Below are 22,149 nucleotides of genomic sequence, written 5' to 3' on the forward strand. Positions count from 1 at the left end.
AATGCATTTCAAGGTTCTCACTACCATTTACAAGGGTGAGGGAGGCCTTAATGGTCCATTTACATCTTACTGATCTCATCTCTTAATTATGTCAGAGCAAATGCATTAATTTTAAATGGAAAATATTCCATCTTAGTATCTGACATATACAATATTCTGATGGTAACTGTTATAAATAAAATCATAGAGAATTTTTAAAACACTCCATGGATGAAACATTTTAAAACATAGTTTGTTGATGAAAAAATGTTTAGTCTCAGAAGCATCTCATTTATTTTATTTCATTTTATTTTCTTTCACAAAAAAATTGTTTTTCATACAATATATCCTGATATAATGTTCCCACCCTCTACTCCTCCCAGTTTCTCCCCATCTCGCCTCCATCTGGACGCATCCCATTTCTGACTCTTGTTAGAAGAAAATGGGCTTCTTAGGGATAATAATAAAATAAGCGAAAATAAACATTGGAATGGCACAAAACAATCAAACAGAAGCAGCTCAGCTGAGCTCTCCAACTTAACCTCTCTCTCTTTCTCTCTCTCTCTCTCTCTCTCTCTCTCTCTCTCTCTCTCTCTCTGTCTCTCTCTCTCTCTGTGTGTCTCTCTCTCTCTCTCTCTCTCTGTCTCTCTCTGTCTCTCTCTCTGTCTCTCTCTCTCTGTCTCTCTCTCTCTGTCTCTCTCTCTGTCTCTCTTGTCTCTCTCTCTGTCTCTCTCTCTCTGTCTCTCTCTCTCTGTCTCTCTCTCTGTCTCTCTCTGTCTCTCTCTCTGTCTCTCTCTGTGTGTCTCTGTCTGTCTGTCTGTCTCTCTCTCTCTCTCTCTCTCTCTCTCTCTCACACACACACACACACACACCCACACACACGCACGCACGCACAATGCTAGATTCATTCCATAATTGCGTTTCCAATGTTTTAAGTTAGATTCAGATCTTAAAGGTGAAACCATGTGAGGATTTGTCATTATCATTATCTTATACTATGGCATGAGAGTTTAATAATCTCCAGAGTAATTTCCCCTTTCAGGATTAACTTTATCTTGAAGACAAAATTTCATATATAGACTTGGTTTTTCGAATACATATTGTTCTACATTATTTTATTTATTTTCTTCTTCATAATTCCCTTGGTTATTATATATATATATATATATATATATATATATATATTTATATGAATGCTAATAAATGTATCACCTAATTGTTTAATGGATCAGCACAAATAAACTTGTCAGGGCTCTGTTTTCATAATAGTCAAGTAAAAATAAAAATACATTTCTAGTGGGCTCTTGGAAGGCTGAGGTGGGATAATCCATGCAATGTATTAATCATCAGACCCAGATTAATCAGACAAATAAAGTTAAATATGGTAATGAGTATCACTCTGCAACTACTGCACCACCACTTCAGTCACTACGGCTGTCATCCTACAACAAAGGTGTGGTGAGCTTCAATGTCGTCAACAGTATTTGAGCTTAGCTAAATTCTCAGTAAATTTTGTACTTTTCATACTCTGGGAAGATTATTTGATGATATTACTCATCAGATAGGCCTCTACCAACAGAGTCTGAGAATGAACTGGGAAAGTTTTAAACTTGTGCTCCCTGATGCCAAAACAGTCCGATGTGGAAAGGAAATGTTATTCAAAGACACCTTTAGAGTCATTGATTATCTTACTCAACAGCCTGAGCAAATGTTTCCTGACCCACACAGCACCCCAAAAGCACACATGCATGGGAGGTTAATTTTAACATTTTTCTTTCTCATTATTTGTATTTCTTAAATTTCTTTGCAATTGGAGATTACAATTATCTCACACAGACAGATCAGACAGGATACATATCTTTAACATGTATACTGCTATTTTGTGTATTGGTATTGTACTGGTCTTTGAATTCCAGCCCCTTTTGGCCTAACAGCATAGTCACCTATACTGTATGATACAAGAGACAGACTTGAATGGAATAACACCTATAGAAATACTATTGATCACTATTCAGGTTTTCAGTTATGACTGATTTCATATACTCCTGTTAGATGCTCAATCTGTGATGACCTCTAATACGCAACAGCTTTCATGAAAGATTCCATGTGCCTTTTATTTCATTAATGATGATATAATAAATTCAAAATTGTAACTGACAAGCCCAGTATTTTTCCTGGACAAAAAATATCAATCCACAACATGCTTTGAAAGAAGGTGATTTCCTATCTTCAAAAAATTTGTAACTAGGCTTTTAAATGAACACTAAAACAACAAAGAAGTATACAGTAACATTTTGAACATCCTATGTAGAATAGAAACCAAAGATCTAACACTTCTTTATTTAAGAAATAGATGCAGGCAGATAAGTGAATAGATAGATGAAAGACAGACAGACAGACAGTCAGATAGATAGATAGATAGATAGATAGATAATTATAGAAATGCATATGAAAAGACCTATGATTTTGTCTTGGTGGCTGTGTCCAATGTAGAAACCTTATGGGATCCAGACATTTGCTGGTTATCCCTTGCAAATAAAAAAATAAACAATTATTGTTCTAATATTTTCCTGCTTTTGTAACACCTACATCGTGTGATCTTCTCCCTAACATCATTAATTCTTTTATTCTGTAACATTCTATGTATCAATCCTTTGAAATTTCAAGTTATTGGCATTTCAAAGGGATAATTTAAAATTAGTTTCAAGAGAAATATCTTGATTATCCATTCAATTTTGTCAAAAGTGTCTCAGAATTATAATATTTATAATATATTATATATATATATATATATATATATACAATGGAGTCATAAAACATGTTCTTTACCATTTGAAGATGATATATAGGTCTATAATGACATATTATGAATGGGTTGCTAACTTAAGATTATCCAGAGCCATGAGAGAGCAAAGCGAAAAGAATATTATCTCTTATGTTCTCATGAATTACATAGCCATAGTTGTATGTTAGTTAGACATGTTAGTTGTTTTGGAAATCAAATTAAAATGTTATCAGATAATAAATAATTTAGTCCACAACATCTATGGAAGATTGGCTCAAGGCTGCTTTCCCATATGAAATCCATAGCTGTTCAAGCCCCATATATAAATATACACAACGTCTACATATACCACATCTATGTAACTCCACAAACTTTGAAGTGTAGCTGTGGTATACATATTTCCTTTTGTATTATTCAGAATAATGAAGAGATTATAGATAGTACAAGTATGGATATTATATTGTAGAACTTCAAATGTGGGGAGTCTGAAATAATGCGAGGGCTAAATATATATTTAGTTTTTTGATTCTATATGTTATTCAATAATCAGGTTCAGGTTTTTTTGTTTTGTTTTGTTTTGTTTGTTTTTTCGAGACAGGGTTTCTCTGTGTAGCTTTGCGCCTTTCCTGGAACTCACTTGGTAGTCCAGGCTGGCCTCGAACTCACAGAGATCCGCCTGGCTCTGCCTCCGAGTGCTGGGATTAAAGGCGTGCGCCACCACCGCCCTGCAGGTTTCAGGTATTAAGAATGTAAACTAGCATATTAATCAAACATATAAATCCAAGTGTATGTTTCAACATAATTCTTTATAAAGTAATTACAGTGAATAAGAACTTAGTATGATTATTTTCTTTTTATGCACTACCCTATGAAACTTAATTGCTAATTTCTTTGAAAATATTATTTTTGATTGTCACAATGTCGTTATTTTGAAAAATGATCATTGTATAAAGATAAGTCAGTGGAAACAGAAAAAATAAAAAAAGATCAAAATCAATGCAGGCAGATAAATGGATAGATAGACAGACAGATAGACACATAGGTGATTGATACTAGAGACATGGGTACACCTATATATATGAGTAGATGACATAGAATTTAGTCAGAATAATTTCATTATTAATAAAGGATAATGCTAGAGAAAGTGGCTTTTTTAACCAATTCAGCTTAGAGACTACACACTATTTTGTTTCAAATCATTTTAGATATATGCAATTTATTATATAAAATTATTCACCATATCATCCAATGATATATGTAGATAGCATATTATCTACAGAAAATATTTGGTAATATTTGAAAATACATAAATTTGAGTTTATTATTAGTGTGTAGTGTGACATTTATATTACAGCCTGCAGGAGCTAACCATGGATAAATTATAGAAAAGTGCCAACACTTTTGTACTTTTGTGCTGTGGAGTTAATATTTGATGTAGTTTTCATTTTATACAGCATTGTCCCTTCAGTCAAGCACTTGTAGTGTCTTATTCAATCTGTCATTGTTTCATGCTCCAATCCCCTACAGAGGAAAACCAGTGTCCAGATAGAAAAGGCATTGTAAAGTAAGAAGTTTAAAGCTTTTATCATCCCATCAATATTTCTCTCTGTCCCTGGACTCTTCTTCTCCTCTGTCAGTAAAATATGAGCCCTTATAAGAACTGAAGCTATTAACCTGATACAAAAGCAAAATGGATGAACCTACAGAATTCCCTGATCTGGCACTTCTTATTATTAATGGCCAAGGCAAGCTCCTTGGGATACATCTTATGTAACAAAATATCTAAGTATAGCATTACAGGATATAATATTTTGGGAGCATAGAGATTATTCTCTCTAAAATTATTACTTTCAAACAAGTAAATAATGGATTAATAGATCTGCATCCTTCATACTTTAAGCCATTTATATTCTGTATTAGTATAATTCACAAAGTTGGTGTGATATCCCTCAGAGTTTTTTTTAAGTCAATGATTTAGAATGTTTATTAATTACTTCCATGTATTTAATACATCACTTTTAGCATTATTCCTTTATATGGTATTAATTTGATATTTATCAATAATAACATTTGACAAAATAGTCTTTTGAAGCAAAGATTTCCACATTGGCCTTTCCACAGCATTTTCATATGTATAAAATAAAAAAGGAGAAAAAATGGCTTTTTCCCATCTTTACTTCAAGTAAATATCATCTTGAATGTGTCTACTCTGTCCCATTCCTATGTCTGTAACACAGCAGGAAACTTCAAAGTCCCTTCCTCTGTCCTGTTTCCACTTAAATCCTGATTAAGCTTGTTGGTGAATGAGCCAAATAAAGAGCAAAGCTGTGAAACATACTTACCCCGTGTGCTGACTAGTTTTATGCCAGTTTGACCCATGCTAGCTAGTGTCATTTGAAAAGAGATTCTCAATTAAGGAATTACTCCCACTGGATTGTCCTGTAGGTAAGCATTGAGAAATTTTCTTGATTAATGATTGACCTGTATGGGTTAGGCAGGTGGTCCTGGATGGTATAAGAAAGCAGAATGACTAATTCATGAGCAAACAAGCCAATAAGCATCACTCATCTGCGTCCTCTGTATCAATACCTGCAATGACATCCCTGGATGAAAACCCCCTTTTTCCCAGGAGGTTGTTGGTCATGGTGTTTTGTCACAGGAATAGAAACCTACCTAAGACACTTAGTTCCCATTTCTTCTTTTCTTTGTTTTGAGTGGGCTTTTCCTCCTGAGAAAACCTTCCCTCACCCTTCCTATGGAGCATGTAGTTTTCATGTGTTTCCAAAAGAGGTAACTGTCAAGTCCATGTTACAGAGCACTGTATAGTGGACATTACATCCAGCACATCTAAAGTGACTCTTCTCCATTGGACTGTGATGACAAAGTCTCAAAAGTATATCAAGAAACTAGTTTGGATAGCAAGTTGAGTTGTATACCTCAATTATAATTTTCATATTTGCATGTATAGATTCTAGATTAATTTTCCTAATAATTAAAAAAGTTCTTGATATTATAGTGATTTGTTTTTGTTTTGGAACACACATAATGGAGAAAAGCACTAAAGGAAAAGAAATATTTTTAGCCGTTGAAAGTGTCAAGGGAGAGCTCATCCCAGGAATCTCACTGCTGTGCTCTGAAAGGAAATCCTCATTCTCAAGATACATTGTGAATACATGTGAGCATCTACCTGAAGGGCATTAAGTTAACTTGCCAAACAATAGGTGTCACTTACTGCGGGTCTGCTGCTTATCACCTACCTTATGTGTTATTTCACAATGTCAAATATCATGATTAAGAAAGTAACATGTATAAACACTATTTTATGTGTCTCAGAAAATTGTCTAAATTTGTATAACATTCAGTGACAGAGATGTAACTTAACCTCAGGCATTTCTTGTGCCCTTCACTATATTATCCTGTCTCATTAACGAGGATAGCTTGATATTAGTGTTAAAGCATCATTAATTTGTTGAGTTAAACACTATCAAAGGCTAATTTGAATGCTGTACTAATTACATAAGTACAAAATGTACCCTAGATGGGTCAGCTGCTAGAGAAATACTGAGAAATTTGAACTGCTTTCAGGTTGAATAATAATCTAGACTTTAGATGGAAGATGAATATGTTAATTATGTTAATTTACATTTCAGAATTTCTCTATTAAAGTAGAAGTCATATACCTGACATAAAGAATAAATTTTACTTTTTTAAAGATTTTAAAGATTTAGTGTGTATCGGTGTATAAGTGTGTGTGTGTGTTTGTGTGTAGGTGTGTGTGTGTGTGCTAGCATATATATATAATATATATATATATATATATATATTATATATATATATATATATATGAAACTAGTTTGGATAGCAAGTTGAGTTGCATACCTCAATTATAATTTTCATATTTGCATGTATAGATTCTAGATTAATTTTCCTAATAATCAGAATGGCACAGTAGATCCACAGGAGTTGTAGCTACAGGCATTTGGGAGCCTTCTTATATGATCTGAATCCCCCTGTTCTGATAGAACAATATCTGATCTTAACCTTTGAGCCATCTCTCTAGCCCCTAATGTATTTTCTTAGGAAGGAGGTGTTGGAGAGACACAGTGCTCTCAAAATTTGTAGCACAGTCTAGCCAAATGAAAAACAGCATGAAGTATTTAGCAAATATATTTTGACTTTAGGCAAACTGCACATTTGTGCTTAAATTATCTCTATTATCTAAACAAACACAGATAAATTACATAGAAAAAGGCATTCCCTTAAATTAAGTATTTATTATCTTTATTTGAATAGTTTCTATTTAAGTATGGGACAAATCAAAGTAAACGTTTCAATAATAAGGCATTTCTCTATGATAGATTACTCTCCAGGGATATACAGACTCTAAGCCCTCTGGTAAAACACCTGTTTCTTAATGCTATATATTTCATTATGTGGGTTCTGTATTCAAATTACATATTCTAACAGCTCCAGTCTGTATAATCATGTAAAATCAGTTCAGCACAGACTAATTTTTTAATTTACTTTGAAGACTCAGATATCCTTTTATGACCCTGCCTTGCCATATTATTCCTCCCTTGTATTGACTAAAATCAGGTCCCTTACAGGACTCTAACATTCTAAACACTTACTCATGGAAAGGGACAGACACTATTGTCATGAATGCTTATGCCATGGCTATGATACTGAATTTAATTTGAGACCAACAATCTCTGAAGCAGAATGATGCACAGAGGAGATAAGCAGCATAACCAAACGAATTTCGGTGAAAGAGAACAGAATCAATGACAGAATATAATGCCTATAACCATCATTCCTTTTGTCTGTGAAACATCTGTCCAATGACTTACTTTTTAACTACCTATAGTTTTAGGATTAATAAACTCATCAAACTTTTTGGCTGGAAAAAAATGCCTGTCCAGACATGTTAACAATCCTCTGCACATACTTAAAAAAAAAATGTGAAGTACACTTTCTATGTACATTCATGGAGAAAAATCTACCCTTTAAGAATTTTACTATATAAGGCCAAGGTAGATGTCCCCCAAGAGAACTTTTGGCTTCTTTCCAATGTCTACATGTTTTTGCTCATAACATTTGATAGAATACAAGAAAAGTAACTACCCACTGCAATGTCCACTTGGGTACTTGGAGAGATTGATCACTCAGTAGAGTGCATAAACATAAGGACCCGAATTCTCTCACCTAGAACCCAATGTAGATGTCATGTACAGTGATGAACACATATAACCTCACCGCTGGGGAAATGAAAGTAAGAAAGGCCTCAAGTCCAGGTGAAAAGCCAGTCTAACCAAATTAGTGAGTATCAGACTCTGATAGGGAGCTTGTCTCAAAAATAAGATGAAAAGCCACCACGGGAGATAACTGAAGAAGTTTACCTCTACCCTCCACATGCACACACATACACAAACACATGCACATTCAATCCCAACACACACACACACACACACACACACACACACACACACACACACACACACGATTTTCACTCAACCAGACAAATAAAATTCTACATGGTCATTGGCCAAAGAAAGCCATCATCTTCTGCTGAACAATGCTGGTGAGGATTGTCTTCTGTAAAAGTAGGACAATTGCCTTTATAAACTTGGAAGGTAGCAGATACTAATAGTAACACTACATGACTTCATAAAATACAATTATCACAAATTCTTTTCCAAGCATTCATAAGGCCTCAATAAACAGCAGAAAATGAACCAGTTAGAACTAACATTCCATAATGGAGATCAAGAATGGTTTATTTAGTTTAGAAAATCAAGACAGTTATAAATTATCTAAGTAATTTAAACATAATTTGGAATGTCAGATTTCTATTCACCAACTCCATGAGATAAGAGATCTCCTCTCCATTAAATGGTTAAGAATTTTCATAAACAGTAGGGCATTCTTTTTTATGCTAATATACAATAACCTTCCAATGTTAATACTGAATATTTCATTTTACTAGAAAATAAATACAAAGAAATTACATTTGTATCATGCTAATGACCATTACTTATTTGTATATTAACTTTTATTTTGTTTCCACATTATATTGAGCTAAATTGGTAAAAAAAAAAAAAATTGCTTTGTATTTGTAGCCACATTCATACTACAGGAGAGTCCATAGGAAGGACATGTTTATGCCAGGCTTTTATTTAGTGGATGATATTTTCATGGAACTATTCTAGAAGTGATGTGAAAACTGGGCAGGAATGAATCCACTCAAAATGAATGCTGCACAAATTCAATCTAAGTATTCTATTTAGTGCTGATTGTACTCTAATTTTAGAATTAAAAATGTTCAAACTTTCACTGTCAGTTCATTCATCACCTCTCTGAAACTAGAAGATCAATCTGAAATCAATTCTTTGCTTAGTTTTTCTTAGAGATAAGGTTCTCCTTGTTGGATACATTTATCCAAGAATCTCAGATACAATTTAGGAAAGGCTTCCATTAACGTGCACCCAAATTTTTCAGGACAGGGCAATGACCCTATAGTAACAAATATCAATAATTTGGTATACAGTAACCCATCTATCAGTCAGTAATTTATTAAAACACTATTTTTATACACTAACCTATTAGTATTTTTAAGCTATGTGATATGAAACATTTTCTAATATTGATTGCAATTCACCTTTCAATCGATTATTGTTAAACTGAATGGAATAAATGGCATCTTTGCTTTGGATAGAATCGCTAATGAAATATTCTAAGAGGCACTAGTGCTGAAAGAACAGAAATACATTTCTACATATATGGTTCACTAGAAACCAAAGGAAATCTACAATACTATGGAAGTATACATAAAAGGCATAGCCATAAACATATATGTATAACATGGATACTTTGAAAGAAAAGTAAGTTGATGTAAATCTATGAATGAAATGAGAAATGTTTGTTTTATCTTGGCAGTTCATTATAATAACTTTCTGGAATTCAGAATTAAAAACTTGGGCCTTGTCTCCTGGAACAATTTATAACTTGGAAGTTACCTTAGAACTCCTCAAAAGCCATGGATTGATCCTAGTTGGATATCCACACGTGAGGGCAGGTCAAAAATGTTAATATTATTATGTTTGATTTAGGTCCATAGAATTCACAATATTCAGCTAAATAATAGTAAATAGGTAAGTAAGCACACAAGAAAACAAACCTCTATAAAAGTGTTCCTTAAAAGAACTGACTCAGATGCTTAGACATCAAATGCTGGGTACTTAACTAGACAAGGTGAGCTCATCGATTCTCCTTCAAATTGCAGGTTCTTTATAAGGTGGAATAATATTATATTGAATGCCTTTATGTCATGATATACTTTCCTTTTTTTTCATTCATCAATGTGAATTTAAATTAGTTTTTCTGTATTTTGATGATCAATGAACAAGGGAATGAAGCTATCTTTATAAGCTGGTAATTTAATTTTTGAGCACTCATCATGAGAAGTCAATTGTGGGTCACATTGTAGTCCTACTTTTAAAATTTAAAAATAGTTTTATCATTATTCAAATTGCACCAACATATTCATACCAACAACATACTTTAGAGGCCTTCATGCACATATTTAAATTCTTATCATCTTTTGTCTTTGACTTTTATAAACTATACATATATATATATATATTAGTGCTGTGTTTGAGTGTGTGTGTGTGTGTGTGTGTGTGTGTGTGTGTGTGTGTGTGTGTGTGCAGGTACCATGGCTCTGTAACACATCTCACATAACGAGATAATGAAACAACCTCAGCAACTTCCACCATGGAGCCCCAGGTATGGAACTGAAGTCATCAGAATTGATGGCCAGTGTTGTCAACTGCTGAGCCTCATCCCTCTGGACCTTCTCTTTTCTTTGTGATATATAACAGGTATGAGGTAATGTCTCAGTCCTTGTGGATCTGATTTTAATATCTCTGTTTACTGGAACATGTGATAGTTTAGTACTACATATTTCATAAACATTAGCATACTGAAAGCTAAACATAACTGACTCTTCTAGTGGGAGCCTGGAGGACAAGGAAACAATTGTTCTGAAACAATGTGAACAGCAAGCTCTATCTCATGATGTTTCAGAATGGAAAAAAGGACTTTAGCAGAAATTGGTACATGAGCCATTTACACTATTTTGTCTAGGAATCCAGTTTCATTTTGCTCTGATCCAAACAGTGAAAGTGAAATTGAATTTAAAGGTAGTGGGCTAAGATGTTTGACAAAGGCAATTTCAAGATAAGAATGCACAGTGATTTATGTTGAGAACACAACTTTATTTGTTGAAGTGTTCAGGAACACTGAAGAGAAACTTGATGAGCTACACTGAGATAGTGCAATAGATACAATGGGCAAAACCTCAACCCTTGGACACTCCACGTAATGAAATGCCTAGGTTTGATGGAAATGTCAAATTTTTGAAAATGTCAAGACTGAAGATTATCTGCCAAAGTTACCTGCAGGCATGAAGTGATGTTGGAACTGAGATTGTGCAAGCTACAAGTGGTAAAGCTATGAGAATGAGGCTTCCTAATCCCCTTATCTCCCAGTTGATTACTGAATGAGTCCTACATGGTGGACATGAAGCTTCTAGATTTGGCTTACCATGCTGCCTTTTGGTCTTATTTTGGTCCAAATATTTCTTGCTATGCTCCAATTTTTTCATTTTGAAATAGAATATTTATTTTGTGTTTATTGAAATATGAAACATGTTTTTTTCATATTATATTTTAAAATTTTGTTGGGCTTCATAAATAAATCAATTAGTTAATTAAGTAATAAAAGATGTGCCATGGCTTGCAAATTTCAATGTCTCAAAACACAAGCTTTCTGGCACCAATCCAAAGGGTGACTTACAGTAAAGGAAGAAAACAGGAAAAAAAAGTTGACTCATCCCTTTTTCCTTGCTCTAGTACTCACGTCCTTAACTGTCAGTGGACCCACCACTTGTACTCCAGAGAAATCTACCCGAGGTCTTAAATTCTGTCACTAGCACAGAGTGGTACTCACCCATCTGCTGGGCATGTTCAGTGATGCAGAAAGAAAATCTGTTTCTCAATTATGAATCAAATCTACCTAGGGAAAAGTTGGCACATGCCCTTTCCTCTCAGAAAGAACAAAATTTGTTAAAAGAAATAGTTACATGGAAATACTGGGTGGAAGAAAGCTGGGAGTGATATGGACCAGTTGAAGAAAGGCAGAAGTTTCTGCAACAGCCCAGGCCATCTTCCATGTCAGACAAGTACTGAATTTGGTTTCCATTCACTCAGTACTTGCAGTGAGTAGCCTGGATGAGTGACTCTACATCAAGCAGATGTGTATCAGGCCACAACAGACATTGGAAGGAGGAGGAGAACACAGGGAACTAATACAGTATGAATACATGGGGCTATCCAGTGAGGAGATCCAGCAGTGACCCTGCATTCCATGATGAGGTATGGAGGATCAAATTCATTTTCCACCTGTGTGGAGGCAAGAATCAAAGCATCTCTGGGAGACATGAGAATCAAGACAATTAGAGATCTCAAATCAGAATTTTTATTGCAGACATGGCACCATTTGACCACAGCTCTTCTCTTGAAGTACACATCATTCTCCAAGACAAGGTTGCTCCTGAGAGGGTCCATTAAGGCTATTGGCAGAGTATAGCTTTCCTTTCTCTTTCCATATTGTTGACCTCCAAGTCAGGTACAACCAACAGCAACCAGACACAACATCTGATGCCACCACTCTGATGAAGGTGCTTGTTTTGAAAGAACATTCTACTCCTTCCTTGAGAGCATATTCGATACAAAAGGAGACCTCTCAGCTGATCATGATGGCACGTAACTGTGCTTGGGGCTGAAGACAACTCTGTTCTAGTGAGAACTGCATTTGGATCTAGATATACTTGAATGTCTGTCTGATTGACAGAACTTGTTGAGATACCAATGACACTCAGCAAATTATCAAGGGAGCAGTTCTGGACCTCTGTCCTCTCTGAGTTTAAAACCAGAGCAGTGACCATCTCCAATAGCACCATATATATCTTTAATCATGATCTCTAATTAAATGTCCTACAAATGAATACTCTTGCCAAAATAGTCATGAATTACTCTTTGCTGGGAGAAGACAATGCTGTTACAGCTGGATCCCGAACACTGCCTTCGTGCAGACTTCACTGAATTGATTCCAGAATTTGAGGGCCCTGTTATGACTTCCTGAGACCATCCATGCATTTTCCACAAAAACTTTGACAGAAAGTACCTTTCCACGTACTCTGGAGTTTGTGATATGATTAGTAATCATTGACAATCTAGATTTGGCTTACAAAACAATTTCAAGCTGCTAAGAAATAAGCTCCGGCACTATCAAATTCAATACTAATAATTTCAGTATTACCGTCAGACAGGGAACATTTGGATTTACATTTGTCTCCATGTGCTAATTTAACATTGTAGTCCATACCTCCTGTGGCCAGAAAAAAAACAAGAGCATATTTGAATTTAAATAATTCAGTGAATATGTTAATAAAGAAGGAATTAATGAACCAAAGATAGAACTCAAAAAATATGCAATTATAATATAAAAATAAGTGAATGGAAATTACATAAGGTGGTTTAAGAGATATAGAAAACAAAAATCAATTTCACATTCTAGAGGGATGAAGGAGAAAGTATAAAAAGATGATTAATTTTCCAAAGTTAATAAAAGTCACAAATATATAAAAGGATACAGAGAGCAATTTATTACAAATAGAATGTATAAGTGCTTATATACACTATATTGAAAAGAAAGCAATAGATGGCAGTACTCTCAAGGGGAAGAAATAGACAGACCTCTGAGTTTGGGTCAGCCTGGTCTACCTAGTGAGTTCTGCACCATCCAGGACTCTGTCATTGAAGAAATCACTTGGTTATATAAATGTACATCAACCCATCATGCTGTGTGGCTTCTGTATATACAATAAAAATTAAAAGATAAAATTTATCACTGAAAATAAAATTTATCAAGAATAAGTTATTTATAATGATTAGTTGTCCATGGCCATACCTTGCTGAACACACTTGATCTCATCTAGAATAACTCAAAATGAACAAATATACCAGAGAAAAAAGAGAACATCTGAAAATAGCCAAAGAAAAAACAAAAATTTAAAAACAGATATTAATATCATCATTGGATTTATTATAGTACCATTGAAAGTTAAGTGACAATAGAGAAATATTATTTGTGAAATAAATGTTAATTAAAATATGTAACTGGAAACATAGTTCAGCAAGAATAAAAAAATAAGAAATTTTCTAGATAACAGAATGTTAGTTTATCACTGATAGATCTACAAAAGGAAACCTCTGTAGATGTTTCTCAAATAACAAAGAAAATGAGAAAGAAAAGCATGAAGAAGAACATGGACCCCAATATATTAAACAAATTTCTGTAATGCTTAACAAATATATTAAAATAATATAAAAATATTAAAGCTATTAATAAATATAAAATAATTCTTAAGCATTTTTATATTAAATGAAAATGTTATTTGTGCAAAGGTTTATGAGAATATTATGCCAGTGCCTTTATTGCTACACGTTGAGTTTCCCAAGCAGCCAGAGTAAACACTATCAAATACCAGAACTTATAAAGAACTTCAAAACCCACTGGAAGTCATCCCATCTAATGTCCCTAGACTTGATAAAATAGTTCAAAGCTTACACCAAGTAAATTGTTGTATCAGACATTTTTGTGACATTTTACCTTCCTTTTAACTGCCTTTTCCTGACCATGTTTTCCCTTCTGAGGATAACAGAATAGTTCCCCGGTGCTAACCCAGGACCTGGTTCTAGAAAAGTGATTATATGTAAATTATATATAGTAATTGTCTGTTCTAATGTGTCTGTGGGCTACTTCACTGACTGATAAAGTGATCTCCTTGTTTCATGTAATCTGGAATCATTCAGAGCCAAAAGCTTCAGTGTAACTCATAAACTTAATTGTGTGCAGCTATCTGGGCCAAGATTACAGTAGATAAACATTCAGAAAATAAAAAAACTAAGAGGGCAATCCAGAAAAGAATAACTTTGAAAATCCTGGTCCTTCTTGTGTTTAGCAGTCTATAAACTAAAATCAGACACAGTAATGCTAAGCTTTCAACATTATCCAATCTTGGCTCAGTAAAAGGTGGTAATAAACATGAATTGCTAATTAGTTTGAATTTAAGGAACAAACCGACATTGTTGAATTCCTCAAAGACTTGTTAGGTGATTTTTTTTTTTGTGTGTGTGTGTGTGTGTGTGTGTGTGTGTGTGTCCTCTGCGTTTTTCAATCTCTTTGAGGTCAAGTAAATGATTGTTGACATATTTGAGAAACACAAGAAAGCCAACAAAAGCCAAGAGTAGTGAGCACTGGAGAAGCGGGGAAGATGGCCTTCGGAGTTATTGCTGATATTCAATATGCAGTTTTGTTTTAGCATTGATTCTACATTATTCTTTCAGGGTTCCTATATGATGGAACCTAATTGCTGACATTGCCCTCAGTAAAGTCGAAGGAATTATATTCCCTACCACAAACAAGGTGCCTGAATTCTTAGGGCTGAACATTCTTCCAAATACTTCCTTCATAATTTTTCATAAAAGTCACTTTCCAAAATAGTGAAGTTTGCAGAAAATATCAAAATATTTTATTGGCGAAATTATTAAGGCCACTCCACGTAGTTAAAAGGGAGGTTTATTTTGTGGGCTAACTGACAAGGGAAAGGATAGTTTACAGGGTCTGGGAAAGGTGTGGCACAGTCCAGCAGTGTTCTCTGGAGAACTCTGCTCGGTCTATCTCCAGCGTCCAGGGTCCAGGAACCAAAAGAGCTGGTGCATCCGGATCTCAGGTCTTCAGGGTCCTCTCTTGGCCCCGCCTTGCAGGCATGACAGTTACCTAAGCCTCAATGACGGTTGGAACTTCCAGATCAAAGCTGGAATGGCTACTCACTACATATTTCCATGTTTCAAATAATGCAAAACTCACTGAAAGAGATTTTATCCACTTTACAATGCAACTGATAAATATCTAGGTAATGTGCACTAGGAAACCAGGGTTAGCAGTTTGAGAGAATGATCTGTAGATCTAAGACACTGATGTTAGTTACAACAGGTTGAGCAAGGCCTGAACAGCGAACTACCAAGAATAACATTTATTGTAAATAGTCAACCCTATAACATACTTCTTCTGGCAAAGCAACACCTCTTAAGCTATCCAAACAGCATCACCAAATGTGGACCAAAATTCTAATATCTGAACCTATAGCTGACATCATCATTCAAACCACTTTTTTTTGATAGGCTAAATAAGTAAATAAATAAATAAATAAATAAATAAATAAATAAATAAATAAATAAAAGCTTAACTCAGCAAAAAAGTAGATAAAAAGACTGTGTAAACTATGCGTTTTAGTACATTTTATATGCTATTTTGAATTTGAAAGCTAGCATTAGTTAATGTCAACACAAAACATTGTTTAAAACTAAAAGTCATAAGCAAAGATTGGTTTGATATAGAGCCAAATATAGCCAAGAGGCAGACTTTTTTTTTAATTTCTTTTTATTTTGCAATACAATTCAGTTCTACATATCAGCCATGGATTCCCTTGTTCTCCCCCCTCCCGCCCCCCTCCCCTTCCCCCCAGCCCACCCCCCATTCCCACCTCCTCCAGGGCAAAGCCTCCCCCCTACGGACTGAGATCAACCTGGTACACTCAGTCCAGGTAGGTCCAGTCCCCTCCTCCCAGGCCGAGCCAAGCGATCCTGCATAGGCCCCAGGTTTCAAAAAGAGGCAGATTTTAATTTTTATAACTTTACACCTAAAAATAACAAATAGTTGTGACTATTGCTAAAGAAATATTTTCTTCAGTGTTCTCTAAAAATATTAGAGAGCTCTAATAATTATTCCCTTATGAAGTATATTATTAACATATTATACATTACTCTTTGCTAAAGGCATGGTTGTATTTAGGACCTCATTTATACAATGTTTTCTGCACAGAATTCTTTGTTTTAAAATGGTATGTTAAATACTTAATTTCAATGTAACTGTATTTTAATTTTGAAATGCATATAAAAACAGTGTACAAAAATGCTTTTGTAAAAACTAATTCCAAATTATCTGCTGTATTCTAATGTGTCTCTCAAATCATATGTCTCCAGTTTTAAGAACATGTTTTACTATATTTGAAGGATTCTGCTAGTAAAGTAAACATAAAAATAAACCTCTAACATTAAATCTACTCACTGACATACAAATTTGGCTGTAACATTTTTAAGCTTTACCAGTTAAGGAAAATAGTGTACTTTTTTCTTCTGTTAAGTTTATAAAAACTTTGTGAAAATGTGTGGAAAACCACCCTCTCCCACATGCACTTTTTATAAAGGCTTCCCAAAGTGGATTTGCATTAATCATGCTTAAATCAAGAAAGAGTGTTCTATAAACAGAAACCTTGCCATTTCATTGAAAATTTAATACAGAAGTTAAGAGACAGGAAGTGAAAACAGAGTGGTGATATAGTAACTGAGCTTCAGATACTGCTGATATCTGCTGTCATACTGTTATTCATAGATAGTCTCATATCATTTTGAAAAATCTGCCATTGCTTACCTTTTTGGTTTTTATTGTTTTTATTTATTACTAGGTTATCCAGATAAATTTTGAGGAATTTGATCTGGAGATTGGCTATGACACCTTGACTATTGGTGATGGGGGTGAAGTTGGAGACCCAAGGACTGTTCTTCAGGTGTAAGTAGTCAGTGTTTCATTCTTGTTACAGTGTATCAAGAATTGAAAACTTTTACTCTCAAAGTATCTTTCAATACGTCTGCTACCTTTTACCACAAACAGTACAGAATACCTTTGGAATGATACACAAGACATTCTTAGCATTTTTTTTCCTTTCTCGCCCCTTTTATTGAAAATAGATTGTTTCCTCATACCATATATCCTGATCACAATTTTCCCTCTCTCTGTACATCCCAGTTCATAACCCTTCCCCTGGATACACTTCCTTTGTGTCTCTCGTTAGAAATGAACAGGTTTCTAGAGATAACAACCAAACATGATCAAAATCATATTGTAGGATAAATCAAAAAACATCATGTCTGGACAAGGCAACCCAAAAGAAGGAAAAGAGTCCCAAGAACAGGCACAAGGATTAGACACACACTCCTTCACACACACTCAAGGAGTTGCATAAAAATACTATGCTGAAAGCTATGATATATCCACAGAGGACCTGGTGCAGACCTCTTTGGCTTTGTGCTTGCTGATGCAGTCTCTGTGTGATAGGTAACTCAGGGGGGCCTTGATCTCCCGCCAGCATTTTTAACCTCAAAGGAGGAAATGATGGCAGGAACGGGAGGAAAAGACTTTATTGAGTACAGTTAAGATCCTGTTCTCCTCTCCACTGGAGGCCATGCCTGGGGCCAATCTCAAATACCGTGCACTCAGTGAATGTGATCAAGAAGCAGATGAAGGGAGACCACAGCATCAGGGTCATGAAGTGAAAGGAGCAGATTCACAGCTAATTATAAATAAAGTGAGGGTAAGGTCAGCTGGGTGATGTAAGATTGCGTGAAGAAGAAAAATTGTGTGATGTGCTCTTATATTCCCAGTGACTAATCAGCTGGAACAAGCTATGCTACAAAACCAGCATTTTTGGTTCAATGTTCTTGGAAGAGTGAAATCAATGTTTGACGCCTTTTCTGTTCTCACACTGCTGTTTTCTGTTGTCCTTAGTTCGACCAGTGCTTGAGCTTCAGCGCTTCTGGTATTTTCCTTATTCTGAGAAACATGATCAGTATTTACAACTTATACAGGAAACCATGTTTTGTTCTGTGTTCCTCTGTCTATCATCAGTACATACATGTTCCTCTTGCAAACAAAATTATACTTCTGATAAAATACAATTCCTTTCCTCTATTAAAGTGGACAGTAACATAACATTGTCAGTGATCACAACCAAGTCATTTAATAGAAACTGGGTAATTGGCTGACAGACTTTACATTAAAAAAGACTGTTTTAACTCTAAAACTCTTTGATTAGACAACTTACTGATTTTTTTAATTCAATTAAATATCTTTTTTTTTTCTGAGACAGGGTTTCTCTGTGTAGTTTGGGTGCCTGTCCTGGATCTCGCTCTGTAGACCAGGCTGGCCTCAAACTCACAGAGATCTGTCTGGCTCTGCCTCCCGAGTGCTGGGATTAAAGGCATGCACCACCTTCGCCTGGCTTCAATTATATATCTTTATATAATTTTCTCTTTTCCACTTCCCCCAGAATCCTCTTTCATATATAAGGCTCCCTTTCAAATCCCTGCCCTCTTTTTCTTTAAATTTTATTGTTACATATATGAATAAATGTATAAATATAAAAAAACAACCTACTGAGTCTATTGAGAGATGCTTACATGCGTATGATTTCAGGGCAGACCACTTAGAATTAGATGACTAACGAAGGGTGTTATCTCTGAGGAAGTCTTCATCTTACACTCTCCCTTCCATGATAACATTTCTATTAGTATTGTCTTTGTTTAGGAAGAATATAGAGAAGCAAACTGTTAAGGTATCTTGGATGTAGTTTCCCCACTATTTCTAGGATACATGAATTCACAGCAGACTCTCTGGTCATCTCTTTGGCTCTTTCAATCTTCCTTCCTCCTCTCTCATGATGTCCACTGAGCCTTAGGTGCAGGAACTGTGTTGTAGATGTATCCACCAGGTTGTGTACTCATGGATAGTTATTCTGTGCATTTTAATTCATTGTGGATTTCTGTAATGGTCTCAATGTTCTATGAAGGGAAACATTTTAGATAAGGGATGAGAGCTATACTTATCTGTGTTTATAAGGATAAGAATTTAGGATGCTGTTAGGAATGATGCTAATTTAGAAATGTTGTATGTGGAAGTTATCCTTTGAAATCTATGAACTCTTGAGCCACAGGAAGTTGACTAAATTTCTATAGCATTTTCCATTGTGTTGAGTGGGCATTAAATCCAGTAAAAGAACATTTGACCACTAAGAAGATATCAGTACCACTGCTGTTGCACCTTTAGGGATATTTTGCCATTGTGGCTGTAGTTTTGATTCATAGGTATGACAGCTGGCTGGACTATTGATTGCGTCTCTCCTTTGGCAGCATGTATACTGCCTGCTTACTTGTACCATGAAAGCTAGTTCTCAGTGAAAAGGCTTTCAAGGTCTTATCCTCCTATTGTACTTTGAAAAGTGCATGCTGTCTTCATCAATAAAGATTGGCCTTTAGCCTCTGTGATGCAAACAGGGGCAAAAACCATATTTTTTTTGTTTTTTGAGCCTCTTAAACTCCCCTTACCAATAACTTTAAAGAGGCAATCTTCATGCCTAGTACTGGGGTTCTGTTATCTAATCTACAGTTATTGGTGAAATATTGTAAACTAAAGCAGCATAACTTCATATGTATGTATGTGTATATATATATATACCTATATATTTATATATTCACAAATATATATGTATATTCATATATTAGCAGTCATAATTCAATATATATGCACATACAAGTCAGTTCAACAAATATACATGCAAATATCATTCACCTATGAATATATTTGCACATGCACTTACACAAATATAGTGATGTGTAAGTATATATACATAATGCCCTATCTATATACATGTGCACATACACACAGTCATGCATACATATCCTTACAGACCTCCAAGTCCATTGCCACACATACAAGTGCATATACACATACACCTACATATACGCACATATACACATATGCACACATACACTCAGTCTCCAGAGTTAGTGAATTGACCAAGTTCTACTCATCTAACATCAACACCACATTGGAAAAAGAAAAAAAGAAAAGAGAAAGGAAGCAAAAAAAAAGAAGAAAGGAAGGTATAGAGAAGGAAGGAAGGAAGGAAGGAAGGAAGGAAGGAAGGAAGGAAGGAAGGGGAAGAGAAGGGAAGGAAGGAAGAAGGAAGGAAGGAAGGAAGGAAGGAAAGAAGAAAAGAAGGAGGGGAGAAAGAAAGAATCTAACTGCAGCAATTAACTTTTGTGGACAAGATTTGATTAATGTGATGTCATCCAAGTCCCATCTAGCATAATGACAAATAAATGCTTTTGGTTCTCTGAATTACTTTAGTCTAAAATATAAAAATAATTTCTATGCAATTTTGATTCTGAACCATAAATATTAAACTTGTAGAGTAATCATTTTTGTGGAGCTTCATTTTTTCTTATTTTTATGTCCATCTATTGTAAAAAGACTGATGATTTCAATGGAAAAACAATTTCCTTCCAGTTTGCTATGGTTTGATTTTTGTATACACAAATAATTTGTTAAAAAGTTTTAGTTGCCACAAAAAAAAAAAAAAAACAAAGCTGGGCGGTGGTGGCGCACGCCTTTAATCCCAGCACTCGGGAGGCAAAGCCGGGCGGATCTCTGTGAGTTCGAGGCCAGCCTGGACTACCAAGTGAGTTCTAGGAAAGGCGCAAAAGCTACACAGAGAAACCCTGTCTCAAAAAACCAAAAAAAAAAAGTTTTAGCTGCTATTTTCATTTTTATTTTTACTCAGAGATAACTGTATTATAGTACAGACAAAAGTCAACACAAAAAGAAGAAATTGGGGGAAATATGTAAATAAACTCTTAAGTATAAAAATCTATAGGTGAGGAGCACAATAAATGTGCCAAATTCTTGCCCAACAAATTAATTATAAGAATCATTATACTTAAACATTATACTTTGAAATATCAAGTAAATTATAATTTATGATGCCCATGTGCAAAAGTGATTTCAAATCTACAATGACTGATTTCTTATATAAATGTGCCAACTATATGTTTTTTAATTTCAGGATGTTGATCCTTTCTGAAATATGACTGTCAAATGCAGTTTCAGGATTAAAAAAAATTTCCCACAGCCACTATCTTTAGTGAATTTCAGGTACTGCAGAGTGAACAGATGCCTCACTTTTCATAGCATTGTAGGAGAAAATATTGAATACATTTTCATAAAAGGCAATAGTGACATGTTTACATGAAACAAAGAAAATTGCTAGAATATAGAAGGGCTGTTGTTATCTAATAGATATAACAAAATGCTTTGAGTGAATACAAAGATCAGGCATTGAACCTAATAGATGTTTGATATATCCATCCTTTATTTCAGTTTCTATTTCAGAGCATAATGAAGATTTCTGAGTGCGTTTATGTAGAGCTTCTATGCTTTCATTCTACATAAAGAGACTAACCAGGAGGCTTAAAGCACAGCATGGATGCACACTGAGGTCACTCTGCTTATAAATAAACATATATTGAAGTTCATTTAGTCACAAACAATGAATTCAAAAGCATGCATTAAAATAATTTGAAGAA

At 34.7% G+C, this 22,149-nt stretch overlaps 1 protein-coding gene across 3 annotated transcripts in view; it reads left to right on the forward strand.

Moving 5' to 3' along the window:
* Positions 1-22,149, forward strand: part of Csmd3 (CUB and Sushi multiple domains 3) — a 1,140,535-nt gene that overhangs the window by 561,469 nt on the left and 556,917 nt on the right. For all 3 annotated transcript variants that reach the window (XM_059246844.1, XM_059246845.1, XM_059246847.1), the window contains one exon: positions 17,415-17,518. In XM_059246844.1, coding sequence (XP_059102827.1) covers positions 17,415-17,518 — 104 coding nt within the window. The remainder of the gene's footprint in view (positions 1-17,414; positions 17,519-22,149) is intronic.

The sequence above is a fragment of the Peromyscus eremicus genome, chromosome 20, assembly GCF_949786415.1.
Source record: "Peromyscus eremicus chromosome 20, PerEre_H2_v1, whole genome shotgun sequence".
Lineage (NCBI taxonomy): Eukaryota > Metazoa > Chordata > Mammalia > Rodentia > Cricetidae > Peromyscus > Peromyscus eremicus.